The 20,834-nt window shown below is 40.6% G+C and overlaps 3 protein-coding genes across 9 annotated transcripts in view; 1 reads left to right on the top strand and 2 right to left on the bottom strand.

The window, feature by feature from the left end:
- Positions 1 to 264: 264 nt before the first annotated feature.
- On the bottom strand, positions 265 to 6,749 carry LOC139479247 (all-trans retinoic acid-induced differentiation factor-like). The gene is made up of 7 exons (XM_071262104.1): positions 6,626 to 6,749; positions 5,697 to 5,830; positions 4,156 to 4,227; positions 3,830 to 3,901; positions 2,995 to 3,110; positions 1,453 to 1,550; positions 265 to 1,216 (listed from the first exon to the last, which is right to left on the bottom strand). Exons 1-7 carry the CDS (start codon positions 6,701 to 6,703, stop codon positions 1,109 to 1,111), a joined length of 678 nt encoding a protein of 225 aa, XP_071118205.1. The 5' UTR covers positions 6,704 to 6,749; the 3' UTR covers positions 265 to 1,108.
- A 155-nt stretch (positions 6,750 to 6,904) lies between these two features.
- LOC139478677 (tektin-2-like) lies at positions 6,905 to 11,107 on the top strand. Of its 2 annotated transcripts, none has more exons than XM_071261242.1 (6): positions 6,905 to 7,036; positions 7,665 to 8,110; positions 8,517 to 8,731; positions 9,097 to 9,319; positions 9,826 to 10,049; positions 10,385 to 11,107. In XM_071261242.1, exons 2-6 carry the CDS (start codon positions 7,697 to 7,699, stop codon positions 10,575 to 10,577), a joined length of 1,269 nt encoding a protein of 422 aa, XP_071117343.1. In that variant the 5' UTR covers positions 6,905 to 7,036; positions 7,665 to 7,696; the 3' UTR covers positions 10,578 to 11,107. The 2 variants fall into 2 exon arrangements, with proteins under 2 accessions (XP_071117343.1, XP_071117344.1); XM_071261243.1 differs by having other exon boundaries at positions 6,905 to 7,075.
- A 1,381-nt stretch (positions 11,108 to 12,488) lies between these two features.
- Positions 12,489 to 20,834, bottom strand: part of LOC139478238 (nucleoprotein TPR-like) — a 74,042-nt gene continuing 65,696 nt past the window's right edge. For 4 of the 6 annotated variants that reach the window (XM_071260643.1, XM_071260649.1, XM_071260644.1 and 1 more), the window contains exons 59-63: positions 19,619 to 19,714; positions 17,909 to 18,035; positions 17,232 to 17,305; positions 16,102 to 16,188; positions 12,489 to 13,330 (exon numbers count right to left, since the gene is read on the bottom strand). In XM_071260643.1, coding sequence (XP_071116744.1) covers positions 13,062 to 13,330; positions 16,102 to 16,188; positions 17,232 to 17,305; positions 17,909 to 18,035; positions 19,619 to 19,714 — 653 coding nt within the window. In that variant the 3' untranslated portion in view covers positions 12,489 to 13,061. The remainder of the gene's footprint in view (positions 13,331 to 16,101; positions 16,189 to 17,231; positions 17,306 to 17,908; positions 18,036 to 19,618; positions 19,715 to 20,834) is intronic. The other 2 variants (XM_071260646.1, XM_071260648.1) reach the window with 2 other exon arrangements.

Genomic DNA, 20,834 nt, shown 5'->3' with positions numbered 1-20,834 from the left:
GTTCCAAATGAAACAATGAGCTGGTAAGCATTTATTTCCCATGACTTTGTACACTATATACAATGTTTATTGCACTGTGGGATAACAAGGAATACATGTTCACACAACTGTGGGGTAACAAGGAATACATGTTCACACAACTGTAGGGTAAGAAGGAATACATGTTCACACAACTGTGGGGTAACAAGGAATACATGTTCACACAACTGTGGGGTAACAAGGAATACATGTTCACACAACTGTAGGGTAAGAAGGAATACATGTTCACACAACTGTGGGGTAACAAGGAATACATGTTCACACAACTGTAGGGTAACAAGGAATACATGTTCACACAACTGTGGGGTAACAAGGAATACATGTTCACACAACTGTGGGGTAACAAGGAATACATGTTCACACAACTGTGGGGTAACAAGGAATACATGTTCACACAACTGTGGGGTAACAAGGAATGCATGTTCACACAACTGTGGGGTAACAAGGAATGCATGTTCACACAACTGTGGGGTAACAAGGAATGCATGTTCACACAACTGTGGGGTAACACTGAAGACACATGAACACATCACAAACTTACACTGTCGAAGTACATGTAACACAATGGAATGACTGACTGTAACAGTTTTAACCCTTGCTGAACTAGGCTGGAATTTCATGGCTCAATCACAGTGCCACCAGTGGCAATTACATGTTATGTCCCTCCTATTGACAATCAGATTGTACCTCATATCACTTGCATTTGCTTCAAACAAAATGGCAGCAACCAGTCAAGATGATCAGATCGATCTATCGATGCCCAACTTTGCTTTGCCTTAGATTCATTAGTTCAGGCAAAATGGAAAAACGGAATTCTAGCCTAGTTCTGTCAAGGGTGGAAACTCTACTTTTATAGTCAGTTAACGCCATTGCCTCAGGAGGATGTCTGTTGATCTGACAAAAGTATGAAATGGATTTTAACTTGGTTTTGAACAGTATTACAGTTTTATCATCATATATCTGCTGGAGACAAGCCTAAGTGACACTGAGGTTGGAATGGAGCAGACAGCGGAGTGGATGCTAAGCAGAGTTTGGCTGACAGAATATGAAACAATGGGAATGATTATTATCAAACACGTTTTTTCACATTTCGTCTTTGAGTGGCCCAGAGGAGGCCGGCCACAAGTATGGTTGATCCCACCATTCCAGCAGTAAACACTGTCGTGGGAAATGTACCCTGCAACATGAAGGGGAGGTAACTGAGAGAGTGAAGGCATCAAACAGTGTAAGGAATCAAGACCAGGTCCTTGACATGACAAGCACCTGCTTTTAAAGCTACTCTGCTAAAACACACTGGACATGAGAATAACAAAAATGATGATGTAACAGGTTTTCTTAAGTGTTGTTACTTTGTTTCTTTAAAGATGATCAAAATGATAAATTTCCATGACTACCAGTTAATAATGTAACTACCTTTCTGAGACACTTGTATCCATGGTAACCTGGTAAACATAGGCACTCACTCATCCCAGGCGCTGTATTAGCACAGAAGGAATTGGAGGGGCAAGACACTGAAAGGAGGAAAGCATCAATGGCATATACACAAAGACATTACCATTTACGAGGAGTCATACCCCTTCCTCCTTGAACCCCCGACCTTCTGCTCTCCAGGCAGACACTCTGCCACCAAGGAGGTGGTCCCATACAGACATAATATAAGTACATGTTTGGTATGAGCAAGGAACACTATGCTACTGGTCCCCAGTGGTTGTAGACACATTGTGTTTGTTACATAAGTACATCAAATTTGCACAGAAATGATGTTTTATCTCTCACATAAATAAGACAAGAGTCATCAGAATGATGACATATCCCCCCGGCAGCTGTCTGTAAAGTAACCACAAGTAAATGTGATATTCTGTATTAATGAGTCAAGAGTTGAATGTTCTTGAAGAAGCATACATTGTTTACCCACAACAGATCCACCATGGTTTCATCCATATGAAATGGAAAGTAAAACAAGTGTGTTTCTGTGGTTTTTTTTAATGCTAACAAATGACACATTACAAGAAACAATAACTAAACAAGCGTATAGTCAGCGAAGTCATCTATATCCCCCGCCCATTTTAACACGTTATTGTCCCAAACCAGGTAACTGACCCAACATTTCTCTTAGCCCATGTCAAAATAGCTGCCATGGAAATTCTAAAATAAAAATTTCTAAAACTCTTTGATATTAAATGGCAACAGTTCAGTATGTGCTATATATATAGACATGCAATGTTTGGCAAGGAAATATTTGACAGTTTATTTGTTATACCCCATAAGTGAACCCACCCTATATTTAAACTTAAATCCAACTTGTTGCCATGGAAATATACAAATTTATAAAGTTCCTAAATAGCAAAAGGCACCAGTTCAGTATGTGCCTGGTAGACATGCAAAGTTTTGTAAGAAAGTATATAATAGTTTTTGAGTTATGTTCCGGAAATGTACACCACCCTTATAGAACCTAAGTCCAACTTGTTACCATGGAAACGTAAAAAACAAAAATTTCTAAAATTCCTAAATAGCAAACGGCACTACTTCAGTGAGTGACTGATAGATTTGCCAAGTTTCGATCAAATGCACTGAATGGTTTTCATGTTCTGCCCTGGAAAAGGAAACGATTATGTACAGGCAGGTTGGCTGATCGCTATATCACATTATATGCCGGGGGTATAAAAAGAAAAACATACAACTCTATGGATAACAACTTCTGGTTTATTGCATCTAGCGATATTTTGATGTAGATTCTTACACCGTTATCAAGCTGGAGTGACAACAGATGTATATGACAGATGTTTACTGCATGACATGTTGTGATAAGCAGCAGATTAACACTGATAACAAGTATAAATATTTCCCCACATAAATAGTGTCACCATTAAAAGAAATGCCTCCACCAATTGTGACCCCTGTGTGTCCTGAGATCACCCCAGCCATGCACACTTATAGCATACATGACACACCTACCATTATGTACAAGGCAGAAGTCCAGCTCCTGTAGACAAAGTGTTTCATTGGCTGTAATATTGGTAGTCTCCCACGCATCCACGCCCCCTGGACAGTCACTGCCCACAGGAAGAGCCCTGGCCAGAATGCAATATTTCAGTCAATGTGATGCAGGTCAAGTATGCTCAAAGAAACATTATAAATAGATCAGTGTGCACCCAATTTCATTCTCATCTTCCTGGGGAGTATAAAACCCAAGCCACCTGTGTCATCCTACTGGGTACCCATTAACTGCTGGGTGAACAGAGGCATACTTCAACAATGTCACTTGCCTAAGATCCAAATACTCCAAATGTGCTTCAAAGCCCTACAAACTCTTAGGAGTAAAGCTCCTGAATGCGGTCACCCATCAAACTACTCGCTGCAACCAAAATTGCTGAAGTTCATGAGATTTGTGACCTGTGCACTGTACACAGGACAGAGTGCCGCAGCTACTGGTCACAGACAAGGATCAACAGCATCTACCAGCTAAGGGACACAACTCTGCACAGCTAGGCGATCTGGCGCCCTCGGTCAAAGGATTTGGTTTGTTGTTTTACACCACACTCAGCAATATTCCAGCTATATGACGGTGATCTGTAAATAATCGTGTCTGGACCAGACAATCCAGTGATTGATGGCATGAGCATCGATACACGCAACTGGTTAGTCACCTCTCACGACACTGACATTCTTAGGATTGTTATTCTCTTTCTTGTGTCTTTGATTTGAAGACATTCAAAGTTTAGTGCAGTTCTTAAGCTTATCTTTGATTGTATTAGATCACCTCAAAGTCTAATCAGTCTGTGATACTTACAAATATTGTAATTCTAAGAGGCCTTCAAAATCTGTTCTTGAAATATTCTTCACAGGATTGTCCTGGAGTAGACTGAAAAAATGACATCAAGAATTTTCACCCTAAGAATACCAACAAGTCACTACAAGAGCATCTTATACAGTTTTATGTTTCTTCAAAGACAATAGCCAAACATTGAAATTCAACTTCAGGACTGAGTCATTGAGATTCAAGCAAGAAAAGATAGAATATTCATCAACAAAGCCAAAAGAAACTGATATGAAGGAAAGAAAACAATGTTAATGTTCTGAAAGAAAGACAAACTGTCTTAATGAAACCTAACTTACACGACTTGTAGAGATGCTCCATCTGTGAACAAGCCAGTCAGCTGCGACAGTCCACATCCCTGAACGTCAAGGCTGCAATCAATGTTCCAGTTTATCAGCGTGGGTTAACAACAATGCAGTTCACCAGTGACTATATTTTGGCACTGAGTGGTCAGTTTGGCAAGGATAAAGGCTAAATCTGTGTAAGATATGGGATGTTTACTGTCTGCATAGTCCCAGGTGTTCACTTCTGTCAAAGAACATGTTGAGCTGATCACTACCCTGAGCTGCAGTTTAGTTAAATCACTTAATGTGGAATGAAAGTAGGTTTATCACTTTAGTAAAACCATGAGAATACGTATGACAATGTCCGATCAAGAACCATCATCATCCCGAAACTGTGACTCATGACCAGTTGATGCTGGCAAGTTAGAGTTGCAGGCCACTGATGTCAGCTGTTGAACAATAATTATTGTTGATATTTTAGTGGAATGTTAAAATAAGTTTTGAGTTGTTACCTCCCTTGTTGCTCTTCAGTTGTGAATCAGTTTTGCTTCGCAACGTCTGTGGCCATGTGGGCAATCAGCTTGTCAATTTGTAAAATAACCACTCCAACACTGCCAGTTGCTTTACGTAGGGTGTTTTTTACTCTGCTATGCTAGGCATGCCAAGCCTTTGCTTTTCCATGTTTGTTTCTGTTACCAGCCTTGCTGTATATATGTCTTTGCTTAGGGCACTACATGTACTAGTATTTAAGGGTAAGGACAACTGCACCTAGCTAAGGGTTTGGTAGTGTAAGATAGCTACACAACAACACAAAGAACAATAAAGAATGAAGCATGGTTTTTTTAACGATAAAACACTGTTCTATATACCGGTAACATCATTTCTGGAGATTCTCATTCATGTGCTCACAACTTGATGATGTCATGTATTTTAATGCTATTTTTGAGAGGGAAGTGTCTAGTAAGTTGTTTCCCATAGATGTAGCTGGGCTTCACAGATAAACGCAGTGGCCCAATGATCGCATCAAAAAGTGGGAGCGATATGACAATTGGTATTAGGAGAAAAAGTACAGAATATGCGGGAAATACCAAACTCAATCCACCTGTTCATAAAATGCACTTGTCCGACATTGCTGGGGTCGGATTCTATTCAGGGAGTCATCACCATTAAAATTTTGGTAAATATCTTTAAAGCTTGTATATTTTATAAACATCCTTAAAGAGGCTGTACATAATGTTGATATATCATATAATAAATAAAGGACTCGTGGTCATTGTTTATTTCTTAAATATATTTCACCTGTCATATTTGTTTGTGTCTCACATTAAATTTGCCCAAAGTTGATCAAGGTTTTGTCTCCTACTTCTCTTTCTTATTTTTCTTGTTCAGAATTAGCATACCTAATTTTTTATGACATAAACCAAATGTCCTCTTTATCAAGTCTCTGCCTTGGTGAAATACTACTACATACTGCATGTGATAAAATAATGTTTACAATGTTCAACAGTTCAATGGTGAAACAAAATATGTGATCGGACCATGTGATCTTTGCCTACCCTAATAATATCCGATGTGACCTTGTGACATTGACGCAGCATCTGCCCTGTACCTGGAGACTATGTTCGTGACAGAAGTCAGTGACATAGCTGTCATTCATTGAACTACTGCAAGTCTTAGAACAGACATCGCTCTGAAATATCAAAACACAAATAAGTACCCCTGTGACAGATAACTTTTCTATCATAAATCCTTAAATTAAATTGTTAATGGTACTGTAAAGTCCTCTTTCACAGATCTAGGATGAATGACTAAATCGGGATAAGTTCTAAATATTTTTATAAACGTATTCTCCTAATTATCAACATGAAAAGGTAGCCCTCGCAGCTAAATATAACCCAAATTCTTGTAATTCCTTTGAAAGTTTTGTGGTGTCAGATCAGACGGATGAATGTAGCAAAACACTTGAGATTTTACCACAGCAGCCACGAATACATTGAAGCCATTGTCGAGAGAAACCGACCCTTAGACAAGTGTACAGCAAAGTAAGACAAGGTAGGTCTTTCCGAACACAACCTATAAGATAACCTACTCCTGGGGAAATCAGTTCTTCAGAAGTCTTTTACAATGTAAACAATGTAACATGGTCTGCGAGATTTAGGAGGTCGGCATCAATGGCACCAATGTTATGATGGAACAATGATGTTGTTATTTGACGGTATTGGAGAACTGCGCATTGAAATTGTTTACTTTACGCAACATTGTCAATAATATCAACTGAATATGATTGATGCGGATAAAATACTCTTGGTTTGGGATTGCAGGATGCAGCAGCTGGTTGCGCCGATCCCCCAGTAGTATATATACCAAAACATCACGAAAATAGGTATCCCACGAAAACAAGAGACGGAATGTGAATACTTTTACTAAATTTAGATTTTTCTCACAAGAGACATCTGTATTAGTCAAATATTTTCTACGTTTTTACCTGTTTTTTACTAGCACTACAATACACGAAGTAAATCGCGAATGTGACGATAAGAAACCAAACGCTGAAGGGTGTCATGTTTTCTTTTCCGAATCAAACAGCGGCCATTTTTAGGTCATGTGACTTCATCTTCCTGTTTCGTCTCCTAGCGGTGACCTCCGCGGGGTTGTTACGTTGGCAACGTAAACAAACCAAAGTGGTGGATGTTATCGAGCGTTTAATTGGCCCATAGTCAAGCCTTTGGCCAATTAGAAGATTGTTGACATCAATAGTCCTGTCGTTTTGTGTTTCGTTAGCAACGAGGCCTACAAGTAGAGTGTGGTGGCTATTTACTGAGTGCTCATTTGTAACATTTCCATCAATTTACACCGGGCGAGTACAGAGGATACCGACTTCGACACCTTTTGTTGGGTTTGTACAACGGGTTAACTACACCATATTGTCCTCCAGGCCAGTTTACTGTTAAATGCACTGACCATTTCACATCATATCGTTGACTTATTTATGAACTTGGCTGATGCTCTCCAGTGTTACAGATTCCCATTGGGGTATTAATGTATTGAGTATATTTGTAATAGGCAGGCATGACGGTCAGAATCCATTTACCGTTAGGAAAGAGTAGTACGTCATTCATTATTTTCAGGCTAAACTATGATAATGGAAAGAAACATTACCACTTTGAACAATTGAATGTCTAGACCTACCCAATTTGTTCATCCATTATACGGCCATTGTGATTCATGTGGTTTGGTAGATCAAGGATAACATGCTATATTATTCAGGAATGCCTTGAAGTTCGAAGATAATGATAGATCTAATTATAAACAACCCACAGTATTTTTGTTCATTATACACGTCTGAACAAGGAATTGAGCCATATGTCAATATATTAGGGGTGGTTGATGATTGGCAGAAACAGAAGTTATCCTTCATTATACTTAATTGAAATAAAAACTTATCATTGTAGTATTGTGTGGGAAGGAATAATCTCATATAATTTGTTGGTTGATTATCAATATTAATTTCTTTGATTTTACAGACTCCTGAGTTAAATTTGGAGTAGCTGTCAAAATGGCCACCCAACTTCGGCCCACAACTCGCTACCAGCCCCCAGATTGGTTCACAAGCAACTACACCATATCCACCAATGCCGAGCGACAGAGGGATGCTTCGCACCAAGTCAGACAAGAAGGCAGATTCTTGAGAAATGAAACAGACAATCAAACCAAATGGGATCAGCATTCAAATAATGTCCGTCTTGCAGATAGAGTAGATGATATCAGGAAGTGGAAAGAAATTCTGGAGAAGACTCTAGCTGACACAGACAGGGAAATAGCCGACCTCACTGAATCCAAGGAACAGACAGAGCAAGCACTGGAGGCGAAGAACTTGCCGTTGGATGTAGCCATCGAGTGTCTGACTCTGAGGGAGGGCAGGCAAGCCATTGATGTGGTCCAGGATGAACCAGAGGCTCAGCTGCACAAGGTGAAGACATATACAAATGACTTTAATACTGTACTTCTATGGTCATGGGGATATATTCTTGTATATATTACTGTGTTGATAGGGAATCTTGTGATGCATTATATGCATGGGAACACAAGCCTGCTGCATCAATACTTCGGGGAATTAATATCACTAAACATTCTGTTTCCTAAGTTGTGGGCCAGATTTTTAAGATTTTCAAAGTGTTTGAGAAGTTACATCTTGAAAGGATACCAATTCTAAATCATAATTACCTTTCATACCATTAGGTACATTCATGATACCAGCCTCCTGGTAGATAGTCAGTTCAGCATAACTGACTAAATTTCTAAACCTACAAATACATGTGTGGGCAATATATCAACTTTGACCGCTTGACAATGATGCATAATTTCTTTCTGGACAGGAAGTTGAGGTGATTGAGGGAATCAAGAAACAGCTGCAGCAGCGTGTGGATGAGTCTTTTGAGCAGCTGTGTCTGCTGCAGGAAGCTCGCCAACAGCTGCAGGCTGACCTCCAGGACAAGAACATTGCTCTGGGCATTGACATTGACCAATACAACCTCACTGACCGCTCCCCCAACATCAGCTACAAGCCAGACTCACTGAGAGTGCCCAAGGGGTAGGTAGCTCACTTCATCTGGTTACAGGATGAAACAAAATGTCATCCTTCTTATCTTGTTCATACTTCTGTAATACCCTTATTTAGTTTATTAATTTATCCAGTTTTGTGGATACAATGTGATTTGTTGCAAAGATACCAATAACAAAATTTTATCCTATAAACAAAGACTAGACACTTGTATTTTATTCAAATAACACGTAAATCTATTGTGAGGCAAAACATCTTTTTTTTTAACCAGGTGCATTGACCCTTGAAACTTGAATACTAGAAAAAAAAAACAACCTGAAAAGAAGTTTTGATTTTGCTGTATTGTTTCTTTGAATGATAATTGCACCTCCCTAACCTGATGGTCTCTACAACAGGAGCACCACCCCCCAGCAGTGGGAAGACTTCAGTCGCTACAACAAAGAACGGGCGGAGGCGGAGATGAAGGCATCCAACAGACTACGAGAGGCAATCCATCACACCCTCCAGCAGACCGCCAATGACTTGGAGGCTCAGAGAATTGCATCGGAATACGCTTTCAGGAAGAGGATCCATGAGTTCGAGAGAGCCAAGGATGAACTGGAGTGGCAGAAGAAGAATGTAAGTTCTGTCACTGTCATGTTAAAAGTAGTGGGACAATACACAGATGCATCGGTGGATCGCGATTGTTTTACTTCTCGATACAAGTATTGATCAGTCGCACACTAAGTAAAAAATATCGATGCTGACCTTAAATGTTTGCTCTAATAACTGTTCCACTAAACACTAATCAGTAGTGCAAGTTAATAGTGAAAACATACACATTTTCATTTGTTGTGCCATACTTGACACTGCCAACTGTAAATCAGTGTGCCAGGTATTTGGCATCCTCTCTATGAAAAAGATGGCTTAGGCACCACAGATAAGAGTACATGCAAGCATTGGGATACATATCAGATCGTGAGTAAGGTAGCGTGATACGTATCGGATCGTACAGTTGGTGTATCGTCCCAGCCCTAGTTAAAGCATAAGTTGTAATGATAGTCCAATGATACTATCTTCACTAGTCACTGCAATGGAAGCTCGTCTGTGAGTCAGCCAAGTCTAAAAGTAATCTTAATTTTCAGACTGAGGAGGAAATTGCTGATATGGAGAATGACATTCGTGGCCTGGAAGAATCCATCCGTGCCAAGATCAATCCGATGAAACTGGCCCAAACACGTCTTGAGAACCGAACATACCGACCCAATGTGGAACTGTGTCGGGATGCTCCCCAGTACGGGCTGACCGATGAAGTCAAGCAGCTCGAGGCCACCAAGCGGGCACTGGAAGAGAAATGCAACCAGGCAAAGTGAGTACATCACATATCGGTTCTTGTTCATTCCTTCTGTTAGTCAGAAGGGCAGGGAGGTTGATGGAGGCAGCTTTTTGATGTTCTTTGAACTGGGGGCGGTCGGGTAGCATTGTGGTTAAAGCGTTTGCTCGTCACAGCGAAGACCCTGAGTTGGATTCCCGACATGGGTACAATGTGTGAAGCCCATTTCTGGTGTCGCACGCTGTGATATTGCTGGAATATTGCTAAAAGCAGCATAAAACCAAACTCACTCAAGGAAATGCTTATGTATGATTCTGATGTATCTTAGAGTTAAAGTATGATTGAAATGTTTGTCACAATTTATTTAACAGACACGCTCTGGACGGCCTTGAGAAGAACCTCCATCGCATCAATGATGACCTCGCGCTGAAGAACAACTCGCTGATGCTGGACAACCGTTGCATGAACGTGCGGCAGAAGCTCCAGGCACGCCCCCAGAGCACCATCGAGAGGAATCTCACACTCACCGGCATGGAACGACAGAGGTCCACCGTTCTTGCTTAACCAGGAACATCACAAATAAATCATTTAACTAAGATTCTCATGTCAGCTGTGCAAATGCTAAGTTTATATGAACACGTCAAATATAGATCTCAAATCAAGTCCAATATTTTATCACAAGACATGTTAAATTGTTCACTGTTGTATATTTTATGTTAAGTTGATGTACTGAATTATTAACTGTTCTGTTTTATTCATAAAGAATTTAAGAACTGGTTAGGATACTGGAGGCTGTGGACAACTGTATCGTGTTAATGAAATTTATTGGTGTTATAGGATTACTGCATCAGTATTCAACTGTTTTCTACCTGTTGTTGTGTTTCCCACAAATATCTACCTTGTTGTAAATACACTCTGTCTGCAATGTGTGTTTCAGTTACAATATTACATAGAATGAGAATAACTTGGGCTGCTGCTACTAGAACCTTTATTTCAGCTTATCAGTACTGGCCATATATATATATATATCAGAACCAAACACTTAATTTGTCATGGATGTGTAAATACAAGAACAAAAGAAAATAAATGTGCTTCAGATGTCTCGGTGTCTACTTCTGTTTTATGACCTTGAGAGAGTTGACAATACGTAGTCAAGGTGGATCATCAGTGGAGATGGTCATGTGATGTGGCAAGCCCCTTCACAGCGTGCGACACCTTTACACTCCAGTGTGGCGAGGCCGTTACATGAATCTGGAAATTTGCCCATTAACCCCAACTGTAGTAATGTTTATACTTTTGTTTATGTCTTTGGGAATGCCATCACAGTTAAGTTTGAAAAGGTTTACGACTGACCATATTTCCCAGATGCATTTACATTCTTGTTTGTTTGTTTGGATCGGTTCGAGATTACAGACCAAAGGAAAATCACCCAACCTCACCCTTAAATTCTTACTATACCAATTACATGATAGTTGAAATGAAATAAAAATTCCAATTGACAAAGAAAATATTTAGCTGGGGTAAGAGTATTCGGCGTCACAGCAGTCATCACTTGTTTGTAAACATAACAGTAAGTCGGTTGCGAGTTCAACTCCAAGCATGGTTGTGGTCACTTATCACAGTGGGGAGTTTTGACTGTGGCAGCGATAGTACAGAGAGCTCCACGAATGGGCTATCGCTGTGAGGAGCTTGGTGATGTGGAGATGGTGATGTGGTGATGTGGAGTACATGCAGACCACTACAAACAGCATGTAACTTGGACTGTGTTGCTCGATTATTTAAGAACTGGATAATGTACTGTCAATCATGTTCCAGTAATCAAACTCACAAATATCACTTCTTGGTTCTATAATACCAAGAATTTAACATTAATAAAAAGCAAAATATATAGAAAATCTCACCTGAGTGGCTTTTGATATGAAATATATCAACACCTGTTGATAAAAATCTAACATTTATTCTATTTGTCATCAAAAATCACTCTTCCAACTTTTTCAGTTTGAAGAGTGAGTGAGTATGGTTTGATGCCACTTTTAGCAATATTCCAGCAATATCACGGCAGGGGGACACCAGAAATGGGCTTCACACATTGTACCCATGTCGGGGAATCGAACCTGGGTTTTTGGCGTGACGAACGCTTTAACCACTAGGCTACCCGACCGCCCCTTTTTCAGTTTGAAACAGTAATATGCAGTGTCTGTGTGCATAAAGTCCAGCTAACCAGCTTCAGTGGCAAAGAGATCAGTGATGTTATTGGATTATGATGTCATGGTAACCAATGATGTCACAATAGTCTTCTCTAAAGCATTGTGATGCAATTTCATTGTAGTGATCTATTGCTCGACCTTGCGAAAGTGATTTCTCCCGTGGAAGCCAGTTTGGGATCATAACTGTTATTAAATATCCAGCTCAATAAGCGTACACACAAGCATCCTGATTTGACAACAAAACCACACATGATTATACAATAGCCATGTTTATTTGATGATTCATTTCAGTCATTATTGGCTGATATCCTAGAGACAAGGATCTGGAACATACCCAGCTCTTGAACATCACCAACATCTATGATTTGACATGTGTAGCATTAAATGCTGGGCTGACAGGCAGAGAAGTGAAATTCACACATATGTCTGTACACTGATGAAATGCTGAAGAGTCTGATAACTCAGATCATGATAAAACCTGGAAAGTTGGATATCATATGTACATATTTACACATTAACAATGGGTTTCCGGGGGTAAAACATTTTTTGACCATTTCCGGTACATAACATTCATTTGAGAGGTGGTTTGTGATTCACAACAGGGAGGAAATGATATTTCAAGAAAGAATTCTCTATAAATGGTTGCCCTAGTTCCATAGCGATGCACATCAATATAGAACCTACAATTGCACAACAATTTATCTTGTCATTTAAACATTTGCACATTTACATACAGCTAAAGAGCAAACGACTCAGTTTAACAAATGTTGTACTCAGTTCTTCATTCTCTTGATCTGGGAGATACAGAAAATCTGACGGTTCTAGTCACATGCTGAATACACTAGAACTGTGGGGACCTGTAGTTGCCTCTCATTGGTCGACCCCGCCAGTGTCCTGTCCCCCGCATGTTCCTCATGTTGACTCCACCCCTCCGGGGGCCCCGAGGCCGGGGTTGGAACCCCCCAGGTCGGCGCTGAACAGGGTGTCCACGTACAGGCTGGGTTGTGGGTGGTGTTGGCTGAGGCTGGGGGGTGGAGCTGACCGGCTGGGGAGCGTTGGCTGCACCCTCGCCCTCCCACACTATACGCTGAATCCGGGGCTTCGGACCGACTGATAAAAAAATCCAACTTTTTTATACACTGCAAACTTGGACATATATGCATTTGTGTATCATTTTTCATGCAAATAATATTTACAATGGTCAAACAAAAGTTTAATTATTATCTGAGGAGTGAGGTCATTGTTTGTGCCTCAAAATCACATCAGTTGATGGACGAGAGTTGTCTCCCCTGGGGGCCCTCATCAATACTATCTGTTCACGGTAGAAATTGTGGACAGTGCCGGTAATATATAATCTGTTTTCTCTCTTTCACCACTGGGTGCTAGGATATACCAGTATGCTGGTTATGCATGAATCATCACAGGTAATGTTAAACAAAGCACCATCAAGGCGGATCTCAGCGATATCTGATAGTTGCAACTGTAGGATCATTTCTGCTTATAAAAGTGAATTGAACATGGTGTCAATTTAACAGCTGCATAAGTTTTCACTTTATTGTTTAATCTTGTCCAAATTATACCCAATTGAAGCTATCAAGAAAATGCAAACCCTTCCCCCCAAAAAAACCCCAACAAAACAATGTAAAACAAAAATCAGGAACAGACACAAACGAAATACTCAAAAAATGAGTGGTTGAACATAGCCACATTAAATGCCGCAGTTTAACATGAATACCCCCTCCCAGACAAAGTACACCAACTCCGAGCTGACCAGTCGTTGTTTCAGACCCGTAATGCTGAACGTCAGGCAGGTAACAACAAGTACCATCTTTTAGAGTTTTTTGGTATGATGCTGCGGAGGATGAAACCCCCGACCTTCTGCTCTCTGTGCAGATGCTCCACCACGAGACCACAGAGGCAGTTCATAATAGACTGGACTTCACACATAATAAACGGAGAAAATCAAGCAAAACGTTTAATTCATCTCAAACACTCATGCAAAAACAAGAATGGAATTACCATATCTGTTAGGCAGTTTTTTTAATTAGTTGGTTTATACTTAATTCTCCCAAAACATTTGGGTGCAGGTCCAAATAAAAAGATTTATTATGCTTTATTTTTCATTTGGCCATGTTTTCATTTGGGTGACACTTGACAGGATTGTAATATTTTACATTGTTTACATCGGAACAAAGTCACACACGGCTTGAAGAGCTGGGGCGAGTTCAAATTCACTACCCTGGTACCCCCCCCCCCCTCCCCTAATTACCCGACCCTACCCGGGTACCCACAGTAGGTCTCAGGAGATGTCTCAAAATGTCCGATCGGGAACATTTTTAGCATAGTCCTAGCAAAACGTATTTAGATACATGTATTAAACAATCTGGACATTTATACACTGAAGTTGAATTAAGTTATATCTTTATTCAACCATATGAAAAATCAGAAGGAATGGGTGCATACTCAGAAAGAAATGCGAACATTAATGACTTGTAGTGTAACCACACCATTGAGTTCGAGATAATTTTTGTCATCAAACAATATATCACGTGACTAACCACAGGTTCGGGTCGTCCTGTGGGTACCCGGGTCCTACTCAGTACCCACCCAACCTGTGTACCCGAATTACCCGTCCCAGCCCTAATGGAAACAGCTTATGATTTTGTTCACAAGCGTGATTATCAGCTTTAAACTTGACTAACTTTCCCCCTGATGTTCCTGATTTATTTATGTTTGTAAACAAATTAATAAATAAACACCTTATTGTCAAAAACGTGAAAAACATGAAACCAAGAAGCATGGAATGGAACCAACAGGTCGGCAGCTTACCTACATACAGACCCGACCGTAGCCGCAGCTGTGGAGGCATCATACACCTCCAGCCTGACACACACAGCCACACAGTCAGGTCAAACATCAAGTCACAGGGGCATGTATTCACCATTACAAAATACACTAAGTTTGAATTCTCCAAATACATCAACACAAGAGATGTATGACAGACGAAAACTATCACTGACTTTTCGAGGCTTGAGATTGGAGTTTGCCTATTACTGAGATTACAATTACCAAGCAATGCTGGCTATTCAGGCTTTCCTTGTAAAATATGGGTAATTACCATGTAACCAAAGTGAAATTAGTTCCAAGGCACTGTAGCTCACCTGTAGTTATATGTATAAAATGTCAACAGACAAGACACTCCCAAAATGTTTTTGACTGTAGTTATATTTTCTGCATATTTACTGAGGACTTAAACTAACATGAAAATCTAACGATCTGAACAAAATGTGATGTCATTGTTAGGAAAAACACGGCAAAGTTAAGCTTCCTCATTGTGTCAATTCTAGAAGTTTGCTGAGCCAATATGCCACTGAGAAAATTTATGACCATTGTCAAAATGACTTCAAACTTAAATATATCTGAAAAACCAGAACATAATGCCAATAAGAAGTTCCACCTGTCACTGAGGTCACAGGGCAATTGTTAAAAAGAAGAATGATCAAAATTCAAAATATCACCAAAAGCTGAACATATATGGTGAGCCCCATTAAAAGTACACAGTCAAGTACAGTAAACTTTGGTTATAATGAACACGCTTTTCACGAACTGACGGATATAACAAACTTACTTATTTGGCCTGTACTATTTGCTGTAGTTATGCTGTATATATGCTTATAACAAACTACGGTTATAACAAACTAAAATTTGTGGATCCCTTTGAGTTCGTTATTAGTTTACTGTACCAAACTTCATTCCCTTGTGAAGGAAATGGCTGACTAATGGCCATAGGGAGGTTTTCAAGATGGCTGCCGTGGTGGAGCAGACGAAATACTATGCCACCATCGCAGTAAAAATGCATTTTTAACATATGGCTCACAAACCTGAAAGGTCGACTGCTCCCTGCGATGTTGAACTCCCATCTTCCTCTGCTACTTCCTTCTCTCCCTCGGTCTCGGGCCTGGCATCTTCTGGACAGCAGAGTGAGTGAGTGAGTGAGTGAGTGAGTGAGTGAGTGAGTGAGTTAGGTTCTACACTGCTTTCAGCATGGGCATCAAACATTGACTATGTGGCCAGGAAACCGAGATCTTCGGCATGTGTAAGTAACCACATTGCTTCCACAACTCAGGAAAGTGAGTGTGGTTTTACACTGCATTTAGCAATATTCCAGTTAGCGAGGTACACAAATAACACAGTGCACATTGCACATAAAGATACATCAACACTAATCTACAGTAGTGTCAGGAACTGTAAGACGTATGATGACATCAGAAGATGAGGCATCCACCCATGGTCTACACAATATGGCCAAGCTTCAGTCAACAGCTCCTGTCACCTTGACCTTGTGGTGCATTCAGAAAACCCTTTGTATTTGATGCAGACATTTATAGATAAACACGAAAACATGACCTTGGCCACGTTCAACAAAGTGATCTTAGACTAAAAGAAATAATGGTCTTTGTTCTCAGGCACAGCCTGCAACATCATAATATTCGCCCCACGTTTTGTTTTATATTTCCATTTCTTACATACTAAGTAAGGATAGAATTTATGGATGAACAACTTCTTTACTACAATTAAGAGTGATGTTTCAGTGTAAGTTCTAACACCGTTACTTGCTTGATAACGGTTTTAGAACTTACACTGAAACGTCGCTCTTAATTGTAATAGAGAAGTTGTTCTTCCATAAATCCTATTCTTACTTAGTACTCCAACTTCTAAATGCCTCTCACAGAAGGTTACATCCTAGTTGGAACAACTCCCCCCCAAAAGACACTGCCCACCCACGCTATTTTTTCAAAAAACATTGCCTGAGTACCAATTCTTTTATTTTTTGAAGCCTCAGTGCCAAGGTAACTCCCATACTTTAACATAGACTTACGACCGTTGTAGAGCTACGATTGCTTTGTGGAACAAGATCCTGGCCCCAATGATTGTAGCACCATGACTGCCCTAACTCTCTCATGTTGTGCACAACACATGGATTACAAGAAGCAGTCAAAACTTGTCTCACCTGTATCAGGTGCACCGGACGTGGAGTCCTGGGGGGCGTCTCCCTCCAACAAGGCCGATTCCTCAATCTCCTCACTATAACACAAGCATCCCCTATATAACACAAGCACGGAATGGATCGAGGCAGCAGGTTGCTGATTTAAAGAATAAGAGTGTTCTAGAAATGTGACAGCAAATACTCAAGTGTGAGCGTTATGTACAGATATTCACCATAATAGTCCACTCAATCACAGTTCACAAACACAATGATCTTCAATCACATGCCTACATGGCACTGAAACACACACAGTGTCAACAGCCTGCACTTTGGTCCCTAACCAAGGCAGCCAAGCTAAAGAAATATTTCTGGACAGATGGATGAATCAATCATTTACCACATATATGACAAAATCTTTGTGAATAAATGCTCTGTTTTTGAAGGTGGAATAGAACAGCCATTCTTAGTGGCCTGCAAACAATCCGTCCTGGAGCCAGAAACCATGTTGTTGTGATACAATGACCCCCAATCAGCCACGTCACACTGTGACCACCATCAAAGTCAGCTCCAGACAAGTAGACAAGCAGGAACTCATGCTGTCTCGTCTGATAATAATTATTATTGCGGGGTTGTACGATAATGTCGTCCTGGACTTCCTAATGTGTAACAAGGTGTCTCAGTGTCCTCAATGTCGTCCTCACCGGTCCTGCTCTGCTTTGGCGGCCTCTTGCATCTGCTGCGCTGTGTCGACGTCTTCTGCTCCAGACTGCCCAACATCGGCGGCAGGTGCAGTCTGCGTTGCCTCTACATGGGCCTCAGGGAGGGCAACTGAAGAGATGGGACAAGTCAGCACACACTTCTACCCTCCCACATCAACCCTAAAGGGGACTAGCATGTTACTAGTCCTCTCCTGTACTACACAATGAAGCTTCACGTTAACCAGAAAGCTGTTTGCATTCCATGCTGAAACAGAAGCAGCCCCATCCCCACCATTTCCATCTTCCCGAGGCAAGAGAGTAAACTGACTTTAAAAGTCCTGTGTCCACCCTTGCCCAACTAGGCTGGAAGACACCAGTGGCTATTACGAGTTATGTCCCTTCTATGCCTCTCCTATGGACCAATCAGATTCCACCCTTTGTATCACTTACATTTGCTTCAAACAAAATGACGGTGCCCAGTTAAGACAATCTGATTGACAATCAAGATCTATATTGTGATAAAACAGATTTCACTTTGCGAAGTGCATCACATCACGTGAGCACCTTGATCAAAAACATGAAAATATTTGGAAAATATCTGTTGACACCAAGATGGCTGTGCACATGCTTTGCAAATCCTGCAGTTGACCGAAATCTGCATGACAGTTTACAAACCGGATTTCGATTTCATTGCGTGATTTTAATTGGACCATGCATAGACTCGTCAGTCCAGCCAAAATCTAACTCCATAATTCCAGCCTAGTTGGACAAGGGTGGAAACTGGACTTTTATAGTCAGGTAACTCTCTTGCCTCAGGAAGATGCACCATTTCCTGAATGCCCCCAAACTTTCCAAGCAGAAACATGTAGCATGAACCATTTTGATTTCACCAAACAAAGTGACTGCTGACTTCACTCATATTCATCTTGGATCCCAAATAATGTCATATCCTGTACAACTTCGTCCCGTGTTTTTAGATACTCTAATAGGTCTGATGCAAGACAACATTAAAAATGTCCCATGTCTGTGGATATATTAATAAGATAGTTGCATTTACTTCCTGTTTCATGACCCTGACCCTCAATTTCAGCTAATCACATGACTTATTACTTCTAGTTGAAAAGATGGGTATAACCATTTTCAAACATGGCTCACAATCGACCTTGACCTCACACTTAGGTCACTCAAGATTCATTCTTATCTGAGCCCCGCCCTAAGGAAGGCACCAAATTTCATTGACCTACAGGTTATTGTGAACATGATACATTGAGTATATGACCTTGACAGTGAATTTGACCTTACAATATCAGTGACAGTTATTTAAAGAACATTCCAACGAGAAACAATGATATGTTTCTTGTGTACCCAAGGGACAGTACTCTGCACAGAAACTTGCGCTGCCTAAGGCTACTGGGCCACCTGTGCCACCAATGCCCCTTTTCAAATACAAAGCTAGCTCATGATACATGGTTGGATCTGGCCGGACCCAAATAACTGGGCCTTAGCCCTACTTATCAATGTTGGAATCAAGTGAATGTGTATTACAGTCATCTCACTGGGATCTTTGATTTGAACCCCAACTGAGAGGGGATCTCTGCATATCAATTTCTTGTTTCTAAGAAAAATGGCCATTTTATCAAAACTGTATCCAATTACTGGGTAATAATTGCTAACATAAAACACTGCTTCCTCCCCTACTGTGAGTGAACCTACCTGGGGCCGATGTCTGTAACGGCGTTGTTGGGACACTACGGCCTCCGCCATCATCAAATTGCGACAGATCCATCCGGGTGTCGTCCATACCTAATGCTATTAGGTTGCATTAATCAAAACAAACATGTGAATGACTGACGTCATAAATATTGATCTTGAAACTCTGTAAGTGTGACTGTTGGCGTTATGTGACTGTTGGCGTTATGTGACTGTTGGCTTTATGTGACTGTTGGCTTTATGTGACAGTTGACAATATGTGACTGTTGACTTTATGTGACTGTTGGCTTTATGTGACTGTTGGCTTTATGTGACTGTTGGTTTTATGTGACTGTTGGCTTTATGTGACTGTTGGCTTTATGTGACTGTTGGCTTTATGTAACAGTTCGCTTTATGTGACTGTTGGTTTTATGTGACAGTTGACTTTATGTGACTGTGACGGTTGGCTTTATGTGACTGTTGGCTTTATGTGACTGTGACTGTTGGCTTTATGTGACTGTGACTGTTGACTTTATGTGACTGTTGGTTTTATGTGACAGTTGACTTTATGTGACTGTGACGGTTGGCTTTATGTGACTGTTGGCTTTATGTGACTGTTGACTTTATGTGACTGTTGGCTTTATGTGACTGTTGGCTTTATGTGACAGTTGACTTTATGTGACTGTGACTGTTGACTTTATGTCACTGTGACTGTTGGCTTTGAGTGACTGTTGGCTTTATGTGACTGTGACTGTTGACTTTATGTGACTGTTGGCTTTACGTGACTGTTGGTTTTATGTGACAGTTGACTTTATGTGACTGTGACGGTTGGCTTTATGTGACTGTTGGCTTTATGTGACTGTGACTGTTGACTTTATGTGACTGTGACTGTTGACTTTATGTGACTGTTGGCTTTATGTGACTGTTGGCTTTATGTGACTGTTGACTTTATGTGACTGTTGGCTTTGTGTGACTGTTGACTTTATGTGACTGTTGGCTTTATGTGACTGTTGGCTTTATGTGACAGTTGACTTTATGTGACTGTGACTGTTGACTTTATGTCACTGTGACTGTTGGCTTTGAGTGACTGTTGGCTTTATGTGACTGTGACTGTTGACTTTATGTGACTGTTGGCTTTATGTGACTGTTGGTTTTATGTGACAGTTGACTTTATGTGACTGTGACGGTTGGCTTTATGTGACTGTTGGCTTTATGTGACTGTGACTGTTGACTTTATGTG

The sequence above is a fragment of the Haliotis cracherodii genome, unplaced genomic scaffold (assembly GCF_022045235.1).
Source record: "Haliotis cracherodii isolate W230 unplaced genomic scaffold, xgHalCrac1.p SCAF_4, whole genome shotgun sequence".
Classification (NCBI taxonomy): Eukaryota; Metazoa; Mollusca; class Gastropoda; order Lepetellida; family Haliotidae; genus Haliotis; species Haliotis cracherodii.
Note: the sequence above shows the minus strand (reverse complement) of the source record. Positions and strands in the feature narration are given on the sequence as shown.